Source organism: Sinocyclocheilus grahami, unplaced genomic scaffold, assembly GCF_001515645.1.
Source record: "Sinocyclocheilus grahami isolate Dianchi unplaced genomic scaffold, SAMN03320097.WGS_v1.1 scaffold3.1, whole genome shotgun sequence".
NCBI classification, from domain to species: Eukaryota; Metazoa; Chordata; class Actinopteri; order Cypriniformes; family Cyprinidae; genus Sinocyclocheilus; species Sinocyclocheilus grahami.
This window is the reverse complement of record NW_015505182.1, coordinates 8664407-8676382: the sequence shown is the minus strand read 5'-3', so window position 1 is coordinate 8676382 and position 11976 is coordinate 8664407. Positions and strand designations below refer to the sequence as shown.

The window sequence follows — 11976 nt, the reverse complement described above, 5'->3', positions numbered from 1 at the left end:
AAATGATGTCCGTTTTTGTCTGAGTAAAACATTTCAGTAGAAACTTGCTAAAGCCTCACAAAGCACAAAATCATAAGTTTATTTTGTCATGCATATGGAAAATGCCAAGAATTGCACCACTCCAGCTGTAATATTGTACTGTAAATTAGAGATCGAGAGATATTTGTGGGAATCTGTCAAGAACATATCAGGCCATATACCCAAAAGAAAAGAAAAAAAAGGTATTTTTCAAAAAGAAAGTAAGCCTTTTTTTTCTTCTTTTTTTACAAATGTTACGATTTATTGCATTTAAACATTAATTTCATGACAATTTAAGAGGAAAAATTTGAATTATTGAAAATTCTTAAGAAGAATGTGGAGGCATTAAAAGAACTTGGGGAGTGAAATTAGCTAAATTATGGAAATGTCATTCTGTTATCTTTTAACGCAAAATGTAATTTCTTAATTTTCCTCATCACTTTTGTCATAAAATGTGACCTGAATATGTTTTTGTGAGATTCATCCATTTTAAGTATCACTGGAATCTGTCTGGCAGCTTGTTGAACCCAAGTGTCCTTTTATTGACCGACCAGATCAGTCCCTGGTCAATTAGTACAGCAGTCCTTTTCAGACCATCTTGAAACTGAAGCTAGATGTTGCGTTTGAGCAGTGGGGTCACGGTCAAATCTCTGAGGTGTCTCTGGCTCTGTGTCAGGAGCAGGTTAATAATGAAATGCTTTGAGACGCAGGCGACGACTGAAAGCAAGAGGCCCTTCAACAAAATCATGAATAATTTTGTAGCCAGTGTTTCTCTAATGAGTTGGAACTGCCTGATAGCTCTGTGCTAATGTACTGTGTTCTGGTTGTGTTCACTTTTTACTGCTTAAATCTAAAATTTGAGTTGCAGTTTTAAGGTGAATCTTGAGAAAACATTTCCAGGTCCAATTTCACCATACAAATTAAAGTAAAAGTAAGAAATAATACTTTGCATACAGAAAATGCAAAAACATTCCAATTTCTGTAAAAAAAACATTCTTTTTTTAGTTCAACTCAGTGTAAATTAAATAAAAAATACTGTAAATCGATTGCACAAATGTGCTATGTAATTTAATTAGTTTTATGTGCATTACAGTAATGAAAATGCAACCGTTATTAGAATTACAGTAATTACAGTTTTATGCTCTTGATGGCTTCCACAAGATTCTACTTTTAAGGCCAGCTGATGTATTTTTACATCTTTGTCACTTTGTGTTCCATGATGACTAAAAAAAGTGAAAAATATTTATATAGGTTGCATATTCCTTGCATGCATGAAGAATGTTATAAATTTGAACAATATGTTCATATAACAGGAGTGCAATTGCTATATAGGTTGCATATTCCTTGCATGCATGAAGAATGTTATAAATTTGAACAATGTTCATATAACAGGAGTGCAATTGCAAGATATGTGTGTAGATGTACATATGTGAATGTGTCCACCAGAAGAAAACTACTTCTGTAAAATATTAGTTACTTATCAGTTTTCTTTTATGATATGAAGGCCATTTCTAATGTGAAGGGGGAAATGTTTACAAACACCATTCCCGTTTCCTGGAAAGTTTATTTTGTATATAACTGAGATTATCCCATCAACTTCTTAATGTGGAACAAAGTAGATTTTAACATCCTAGACATTTCATAGCACCACCCCTGTATATAATATTAGTTATTATCTCTATTATTTGAAATGACCTTGTAAATATCCCTTTTTAAACCTCTGCTCTTAAAAGGGATGTTTACAGGAAGCATCTGTGTTGGGATTTTTGTTTCATTTGCTATATTGAAAACATACCAAACAAGTCTGCTTCACAGTGTGCGCTTTATTTGAATGTACATCTTTTGTGAATGTACTGAAGAAATGTACAGATTATGTTTCATTTATACTTACATCTTTAGTATTTCTACTTGTTTTGTATATTTAACTGAACTGGGAGTGTATTGGATTGTTAGGTTGGCATGGGCCCCAAGTGTGTGTTTGCTGGAGACCAGCAGGCGGCGCTACTGTAACGCAGCCATCATTTCCTTTAACATGTATAGATTTATCCTAACAGTCCACTGGCAGATATCTTCTAAAATCTCCTCTTTAAAATATAAATGCTTATAATTTTTAACAAAATGTTTACATTTCAGCTCAACTGTAAATTGACTAGCAGCCCAATAATATGGACCCGGTCTTAAGAACTGCTGGAATGATAACTCAGTTATTTTCTTCAGCACAAAATCACGCTATATATATATATATATATACACACACACACACACACACACTAAAATAGAAAAGTAAACCAAAATTTAAAAAAAAATGGGAGTAATCTGAGGGAAGGGCATTATTCACATCTCCTTTGACAAAATGAATAGTAGAAATGATTTGCATATGTACATCAAGTGCAAAATTCTACTCTGAAAAAAAAGTTCTATTATGAATCATGAGGATCTGAAAAATATATATTAGATGGGGAAAGTGCATTTCAAGTGATTATTCTGCACTAAATCAAAAGAAACGAAAATATGATTTTGACCCGGGGAAATATTTTATGTGCAGTACCCAGATCCAAACAGCAGAGGACGCCACCAACCTTCGCTGCACTTAGCGAGTCTTAAAGGGGCAGGCTGCTTAAATCTCTGTAGCAGAACAGCCTCTAATCGTCATTATCTAGTATAATAAACTGAACAAGGAGTTCAGGAATGTTCCTTCCTTTTTCCAAGTCCACTTGTTTTCTTTTTTTGCTCAGCCCTTGAGCTCTGGAAAGTACCTTGGCACAGTCTTAACAGGAACTTTTGCAGGAAAACCCTGGTGACATCAAGAAGCATTATAACACAGAGAGGGTTTAGTTTTGTTTTATTTCTATGGCAAAATGATTCATAGCTCTTCACGTTTTGTCTATTTAAAGAAATAGTTCATCCAAAAATTTTTCATTTTCAATCTCTTTTCATTTCGTGTGAACCGTTTCATGCTATTATTGCCAATCATTTGACATGGTGTCAAATGTGGAACTTTTTCAGATAAGCCAACAGTGAATATACTTATCTGTACCCCTTATAGAAAAGCTGGTTCTCATGCAATTGCTTATGCACTTCGCAGATGACATTTACTTCATAATAAATGCAGTGACATTTGATGATTTGTAAAACAATTTTTGAACACCAGCTTCACAATGCCTTCAAAAGACTCGAGATGTGCGGTCTCATAATGAATATGGTAGAGTGAAAAAGTCTCGCTTTTTCCAAGCTGTGGTCAGTATGTAAGACCTATCCTGGATGTCTGGCCTAAAGAACTGGGAAAAAATCTGAAAAATGAAGATCTGTTCTTTGTTTATCATGTTTGCTGCCTTCCTAACCAACTCTAGAGAACCATGTGACCGATCTGGCGGGTTTGAAACCAGGACATCCTCACAACTGGACTGGAAAACACTGACCTATACCATTTATTGGACACCATCATGTTGTAGGTAGGGATTGCAAAAACTCCCAATTATTTTCTCCATCTCATTCATCACATTTTCCACCCTCTCTGTCCTCCGATTGTTCCTTGTTCTGTCTCAGTCAGTGAGGACAACCAGCTCTCCCTCACTGCGTTCACCTGCGTCACTCTCCTCCCCTTCGCTGTAGGGCTGTCTGGGCCTCACGGCCTCCCGCATCTCGCTCCCTTGGCCTTTTGGGGGCTCCAGACCCCGAGGAAGGTAGTGCTCCAGGAGGGCAGGGTGCAAGGGCAATGGGGCCATTGACACCGGCGTGGTCGGGTACTGTCCTTCACTGGAGGGGTACGGTAGCTGCTGCTCTAACTGACTGTGGGAATAAACGTCAAACCAAACATCAGGTATTTTACATTACTGATGAGATGACTGCATTCTTGGAATGGTAAGATTCACCGATTTGCATCGGTGCATTAGCATAAAAGTTAACGAGGCAATGTATCCGATGCGCACTTTTTAAATTGATGCAAGTTGGCATTTGTATTGCGATGCATCATTTCTAACATATTTGCATCGGTAAAAAACGATTTATTTATATATAATTATTAGTAGATGCACTATACTTTTATTATTTAGAAAGTGACCAAAAATGTTATATGTAGATCAGAGCTTGCGCTAGACTTTAATAGTGTCCATTATTTTGATAAACAGGGTCGTAAAAATTCTGTCATAATCTATTATTACCGGTCACTTTAATTTTAATTATAATAACACATTTAATTGCTTGTATTTTTGTTCACATTTACATTTTTAATCATGAACCTACAGGATGAGCATATAGGCTTATGCATTTGTTTTTATTTATGAAGAGAACAGATGAATAGAGTCTGTTCGTCACTTTTCACGTTCAACACCACACCGCAGTGACAGTGGATGCCACTAAAAACAACAAAATATGTTTGTAAAAAAATTCCGTAAATGACGGAAAATTTTCACTTAGTGTGACCGCTGATGTAGATTGATTTCTCCTCTCTAAACTAGCATGTCCTGACAGTCATATAGAATATAGATTAACATAGCTATCTGTCTGAACCAAAGAAATAAAAGCTAACTATCTGTACCATATTGATAGCAATCAATTATATGCAATCATAGCATCAAATTTTTTCCATCGTATTGCATTGAATCGCATTGTGTTAAATCAGATTGCACTGCATCGTAATAGGGGTGAATCGCATTGCATCGCTGCTTCAAATGTATCTTTAATCTATTGTATCGTTGGCTATGCATCGAGACACGCATCGCATCGACCTTTAGTTATGGAGATGAACATCCCTACTGCATTCTCCAACAAAAGGCACCTCTGAAAAATTCAGATCTGTTGAGTGTGTCAGCAGGCATCACCTTGGAGGGTAAGTAACTCGTTGCTCCTGTCGTCGACTCTTCATCATGGCCTTGTACTCTCCAACCCGCAGTCGTCTACCCTCCACAATACAGGTCCGCTTCGGCCGGGGTTTGTATTTGTAGTCTGGGTAACGTTCCAGATGCTGCCGACTCAGTCTGGCCTGCTCTTCATAGTACGGCTGCTTCTCCTGATTGGACATGGTCTTCCACCGGGAACCTAAAGGATGGCAAGAATTACAATAAGTAAGGTACAATATCATATAACCAAAGGAAAACAACATGTGGGCAGCAAAAGTATGTGGACACCTAAATAACACACCCATGTGCTTGAACATTTATGGGAGCTTGTTCATACACACACGGAAATGTTTTTCACTAGATGATACTGGAAAATAAATATATGCGCTATTGCAGTAAAAAAATTAAATTTCATGGCTGTATATGATATGCACCTGTCAGTAATGATTAAAGCTACTAAACCAGTATATTAGAAGAAAGTATCCACATACTTTTGACCACATAGTGCATTTGGAGCAGGGTTTTCAGTGGGGTTTTTTTTTTGTTTGTTTTTAGATTTTGAGAGTCGGTGAGAGTTGAAATTCCACATCGATCGGGAAGTGAGAGATAAATTAGAGTGAAAGTACAAAGAAGAAGAAAAACAATCACTGACCCGAAGAATTCATTGACCTAATTCTCTACATGTTGCAAATATTTGACATTGTAAGAATTTGATTTACTGACTTCATACGTGCAATGGCGCTTCCTCTTAAAGTGTGCTCCGGGCTAAAAAGGTAGGAAACTGACAGAAACGTAGGTGTGTACTAAAAGGAGCTGCGGGCCATGTTCAGGAGGAGAAGAAAGCCTGAATCAGGAGGGTGTCAGTGTCAGCACAATGGAATGGAATGTGAGTGTTTTGTGAAAGGAAAGAACTGAGGAAGGCAGAGGTGCAGCAAGGGATGAGGGGGTTGAAGTTTTGGGTGTTGTTTTCCTGTCACCCCAGGAGCCAGGTGGCTGTTCGTGCCCTGGTGTGACCCCTTTTTTAACCCCCTAAGACCTTGTGTCCTCCTCTCCATTCCAGGGGGCAATAGCAAGTTGCATGTTTGAAAATATAGATGTGTTTTACAGAGTAACACCTACACTTGTGACTGTAGGATTAGCTGTGAGCATAACAACCTCAACTTTCCCATAACCCCTCAGCCCATCCCAACAATAAACAACTGATCTGAAGAGAAAGATAAAGGGGTAGAGGAGATGAAATAATAATACAACAATGAGGACAATGTTGTCAGAACAGGTGCTTCGGAATCCACAAAGAGGAAGGATTAGAGACACTAGTCAGAAGAGCATGCGTTGATGGAAAGTATGGTGAAAAATATTTGACAGCAACATTTTTCTTTGACAAGAAGACAATTATAAAAACACTTTGATGGACAAAGCTAACATAATGTGCTTATCTTAAAAATCTATGGGCAGAGTGAAAGACTAAGTACAACAATTAAAATGTGCAAATTAGAGTTATGTGTCAGACTTGTATCATTTATGTGCATGCAATGTTAATAATTTTAAAATATAACAATCTTTTAATATTATTACCTCTAAACTGCTAACACTTCAGATTAAGGAATACACATTCACTATAAGGGTTTTCCCTCAATAAACTCATTATTTGCTGCTTATTGATAGTAAGTAAGGTAGTTGTTGCAGTAGTTATCTTTAGGGTTAAGGAATGTAGAATATGGTCATGCATTAATATGTGCTAATAAAAAGCCACTATGCTAGTAATATGCATTCAACTAGTTGATAGTGAATAGTGTTCCCTCATCAAAAGTGTTACCAACTATCTTAACTATCAATAGACCATCGCTAAAATCTAATGTTTTTTAAAGCAGCGGCTCCATTCTCTCTTACCGAGGATCTTGCTGATACTGGAGTTGTGCATGTCAGGGAACGCCTGCAGGATACGTCGTCTTTCGTCTTTGGCCCACACCATGAAGGCGTTCATGGGACGTTTGATGTGGCCAGAGGAGGGAGTCCGGGATTCACCAAAGTTTCCCACACCAGAGATTGCCATCTGCCCTGTTGGGAACAAGATTAAAAACAAAACAATCAGTCTAGACACACACAACTTCCTTTTGTTTGACTACACGCCCTGCAGCCAAATGCAATTACATAGGCAGGTGGCATCTGTGTTTGCTGCATGCCAAAGAGGTTTTTTTTTATTGTATTAGAAACAGTCATAAATTCATATGCATTCGTAAGCACACAAAGCTAAAATTTGAAATCAAGTGAAATTTCTTGGCTAAAGAATTTGCACACATACTAGTGACATGCAAAACTACATTTCACGAGTTCACACTTACAAATAATAAACAAAGTAAAGGTTATGCGTATTTGGCGTGCTGTCCGGCGAGAGGGCTCCGAGCTCGGTAATTACTCTCGAGCCTGGGGTACTCCCCCTGTCCGGGGAGAGGGGTCCGAGCTCGGCTTTTAGCCCGGACCCAGAGCGCTCCTCCCCGTGCTGGGGTAGGAACGGGCTGAAGGTGAGGAGTCGGGGTGGTGGAGGGATGCTGAAAGACTAGAGATAATGAAGGTAAGGCTGCTTTGGTTATTTATAGGGGTTTTCTCTTGTGCTGGTTGGATAGATGGTGTAATTACTGATGATGGACTGGCTGTGTTAATTATCTGCGCGTGCTCCTCCCAAAATTTGTTAATAAAACATCACATGTCAAAATGAACAATTTGAACGACTAGTCAGCTAAACTGGTAACCATATATAATTAGATTGGGATGAGATGATCGGCCAGGTTTCATAGGGGGCGTTTACATAAGACCGAAATGGTTTGCAAAAGAATAGAACACAATGCAATCTATTTTTAAGTTGGCACAGCATCACCGCAAGAAGCAGTGCAAAAACTAATTTAAAGACTCTCCCGTGTGAACAGCTAAAGCACAACATCCTGGGAATATGCTTATTAATGTATTGCCAAAATTAAACTGAAAAAGTGGAAAAAAAAATAGTTGACCCATACATACCCTCAGAGTCACTGCTGAGGTGGTCCTCATTCATCCGCAGGGACTGTCCATTATCCATCCGGTCTCGAGACGCCTCCTTATAATAAATCAACAGACAGACAGATGGAAAGACAGCTTATGTTAAAACATATTTTAAAAAAATCATCAGTGATCATTGCATCCAGCTGGAACAGGAATTGATTTTATGTTAGCACCGTTGCTACAGAAGCTGGACAACATTACCAAAGCAACAACACAAAGAGCTCCAGGGACATTTGTGGTTGTCAAATATAATTCTGAAATTCAAACATTAATGAGCTATATTCATCTCCCTTTCAAATGGCTCAGATTTGTTGCCTACGTCTACCTGCATTTTCAAGAGTGCGTAAAACAGTTCTACAGTGTCAAGCTGTAAAAACAGGTTTAAGTGGAATGCTTCAAAACCCTGTTGACAACAAAGGCGAAATCACTGTCATATCTCCCTGCGGTTAAACTGAACTCAAAAGGAGCAACAAAGTGGTTGTCGAAACAGGTGTCTATGGAGACTTGAGGCTGTTCCGCAATTGCCACATATACAAACAAGTGAACACACAAGTTGCAGTGGGACTCTAATAACAGCTGTTCTTGGCTGAAAGGGGAATGTACCCCTTGTTTAACCGATATCATGAACCTCTGTAAACCAATATCCATCGCTGACCCTGACCGCCCCTCTTCTCTTGTAACACAGTGGGTGTTCTGAAAGAGAGGCACTTCAAGTGTGGGCCATTAATGGACACTTGCCCCGATGCTTCAGCCTTGAAGCATGACCAATGGTGACAAACAGCGGGCCCCAGGTGCCGTGAGGAACCTTGGAGAACTGGGGTGTGGAGTATCTGAGAGCGTGTTTGTGTGTGCGCTAAGACATCGACTCACCAGCCTTGTGTTGTTGTCCCTCTCACGGTTCCTCTCTCGGCCTGTCGGGCCTTGTCCTCCACGCAACAGCTGCTGGGCATCATGAATGGCTTGTGTCACAACATCACCCTCTCCCAAGAAGCCTGAAGAGTGAAAGGGTGAGAGAGAAAGGAAACTTTAGACAAGGTCAAGAGAGATACATTTATCCCACTCCGTCTTGTGATGCACAAATAAAGCACTTGGCTCGATCTCAAGTATATGATCCCGTCCCGGATGAGCCCCCTAGTCTTGAGTCCAAAGGCTTAAGACAAACAGTCACGTCTGGTGCTGACACATTCTCAGGGGCTGGTTCGAAGGGGGAGCAGGTTTTCTGAACTGCCGACAACTGCCGTTAATACTTGGGATAGAAGCGTATTGGCAGTGGGAACCCTAAGAAGGGTCCTTTTCTAACAGGGTCATTTTTTCTGAATGTGAACCTCAAGGACTTCCCTCTCAAACAATGCCATGGCAGGAAAACCACAGTGGATGTGTCTGACTCATAAAGAGGTAGAGATATTTTCTGACACACCTGACAGCACAACAAAGTTGTGGAACTTGTTATGGAACTGTAATAAATAAATTTACAGTCTCGGTCTAAATCTACTAAACAGTTCTGCGGTTGTTGCAAGATCAGTTGTAACAAAATCTTTCGACTTGTCAAATTAGCTCAAAACACAAAGCATAGCTTCGACCTTCCAAGCAAATTATGTTAGAGACTGGATGTGTCAGTGAGGTGTAGTATCACATACTCAGGCTGAGGGCAGATCGAGAAGGGCTATGAGGCAGATCTCTGGGCCGGTACCCTGTCTGCAAGTGGGCCATTTCCAGTGCCTGTGGACTTGGGGTCTTGGGTTTAGCCGTGAGGTTGAGAGGTTGACAGGTATCCTGGAGAACAAAGTCACTATGAGATTCACTAATGGTTACAACAAAGTGAGATGACCTGCAGAACAACGTAAGGAAGGGTACCTGGCGAAAGACTGTACCACTGGACCTTTTGACTGGGGTGGAGTGTGGATTGGGCAGCAACGTCATGGGATACTCCACTAAAAACAAAGAAAGTTAATTCAGAAGACTGAAACTTGAAGGATTTACAAACATAAATGGTCAGTGAACATGCTAGAGATCTACTACCCAACCCAAGCCCAATGGGACTTGGCCAACTATCAGGTTTTAGGCTAGGTTCAGGTCAATATTTCCATGTCTAACTTCAAGGTAAGAACTTCTCAAAGTGTTTATCGCATGAGAACATCTCTAATTTAGCTGAAAAAAGTATTTGAGCTCAGATTCACTGGCGTCCTTGGTCCTCTACTCAAGGTTTCATTACAAAGGCGGCTCAACTGTGTCAAGCACGCTGTTAGCTGACTAGCTCATACACTTGTTCTATTGTTCCCTGTTCTTTCCTTCTACCCTTCATCTTCTAAGCGAATAGAGTACATGCATACAGGCATCAAAGTTGTGCATTCACAAGAGTCTTTTAACCGAGTGAGGACACAGAGCCACACATTACAGACGTCAATGCAAAGAACCCGCTCTGTATTTTACCAGACCAATATACACTCTAAATCAATGGCCAACCCTGAGCTGTTCTTCAGTGCATATGCAAGAAATTCACTCAGGCAGTCCTTTCAATTAGTCTTTCTTTCTGAAGCTCTTTCTAAGTGGACCAAAGACATCAATTCATGCAATAACTTACATTACAGAACAGACCTTCAGACGAACATGCATTAAGAGAAGGAAAAAGTTATTTTGCAGTTAATACATTTCTAGAATAGCAAGTATTAACTCTTTCAGTTCAGCTTTGCTCCAGTCTACTTATTACCTAAAAATACAAACAACTTTCTGATAAGCGTATGCTGAAAAGCGCAAGAGCAAACACGTTTTTTAAATAACCGACAAAGGATAATATTTTTTCTGACAGATGCTTTGATCCATCTGAAGCTAACGGTTGCCCAATATGCCAATAGGTAGATCTTTCATGCCTATATCAGGATGTGCAAACAATTCACTCCATCGGGCGAAGGGAGGGGAGTGGAGGACATTACCGAGGGTTTGGTGAAGCTCACCTGGTTTGCAGGGAATGGGCTGCAGAGGCAAACCCATCTGGGCTTCAGAGGTGACTGGCAACGGTTGGGCATTGGGATGAAAGGCAGGGATCATAACATACGGCATGTTTACCTGCTGGGTCAAAGGTCACAGAGAACACCTTAAGTCACCTTATATTGTATTTCCACACTGTCCAAATAGTCTCAAAGGAACAGTTCACCCAAAGAAAAGATGATTTAATCATTTTAGGTGAACTATTCCTTTTATGATCTTAAGATGGTCCCCAGTTCATACATTGAAATAAACTGCAAGATTATGAATCATGACATTCATCCTCACCTGAATTTGCTGCTGCAGTAAGTTGATTTTATGTTGCTGCTGTATCAACTGCTGCTGCTGTTTGGCAATCTAAACAAAAAAAATCGGAATTTAGAAACCAAACTAACTCACATATTGCTGTTGCGGATTTCAAATGAATTCAAAACAAATGAATTGTTTCCCTTTTCTTTTTCAACTAAAAGCATCTCCACACCTGTTCTTGCTGCTGCCTTGCCAGTTCCATCTGTTGCTGCTGTTTCTCCAGCAGCAGAGCGGCCATGTTCCTCTGCTCAGAATGAGCTCCTAGCAGCTGCTCTCGCAGACCAGAGAGCTGGTTTATCATCAACAACAACTGAAGCTCCTTCTCTGCCAGACTCTCTGGGGTTCCTGTAAACACATACGCACATGCTGGTGGTCAGGCAGAAGGTGTCAGTGAAACACAAATGTGAGATGATCCACAATGGAACACATAGAAACAACACTATATGGTTGCCGTATTTGGTGATTTGCATGACAAAGTGCATGTATGTGCAATATAAACATAAATTCACCTTTTAGGTTGACACTGCCATGAAGACCCTTCCCAAGGAACTTTTCTTTCCAGTCTGTATTCAGAAGTTTTTCAATAGTAGGCATCACTAAAAAAAAAAAAGAAAGAGGAACAGAGAGATAAAAAAAAATAACAATAAGCTATATTAAATTAAGTAAGTAAAAGTAATTTAATAAAATGTAATTAAATTATATAAATATACTCTGTGTGTATGTGTATATATATATATATATATATATATATATATATATATATATATATATATATATATATATATATATATAG

At 39.4% G+C, this 11976-nt stretch overlaps 1 protein-coding gene across 2 annotated transcripts in view; it reads right to left on the bottom strand.

The window, feature by feature from the left end:
- Positions 1–2863: 2863 nt before the first annotated feature.
- The window catches only part of LOC107580906 (transcription factor SOX-13-like), a 10477-nt gene continuing 1364 nt past the window's right edge, over positions 2864–11976 (bottom strand). Inside the window, exons 3-13 of one of the 2 annotated variants that reach the window (XM_016266549.1) lie at positions 11693–11779; positions 11356–11528; positions 11163–11231; positions 10844–10958; positions 9747–9823; positions 9530–9665; positions 8763–8884; positions 7872–7947; positions 6747–6914; positions 4839–5055; positions 2864–3807 (exon numbers count right to left, since the gene is read on the bottom strand). In XM_016266549.1, coding sequence (XP_016122035.1) covers positions 3561–3807; positions 4839–5055; positions 6747–6914; positions 7872–7947; positions 8763–8884; positions 9530–9665; positions 9747–9823; positions 10844–10958; positions 11163–11231; positions 11356–11528; positions 11693–11779 — 1487 coding nt within the window. In that variant the 3' untranslated portion in view covers positions 2864–3560. The remainder of the gene's footprint in view (positions 3808–4838; positions 5056–6746; positions 6915–7871; positions 7948–8762; positions 8885–9529; positions 9666–9746; positions 9824–10843; positions 10959–11162; positions 11232–11355; positions 11529–11692; positions 11780–11976) is intronic. The other variant, XM_016266608.1, reaches the window with a different exon arrangement.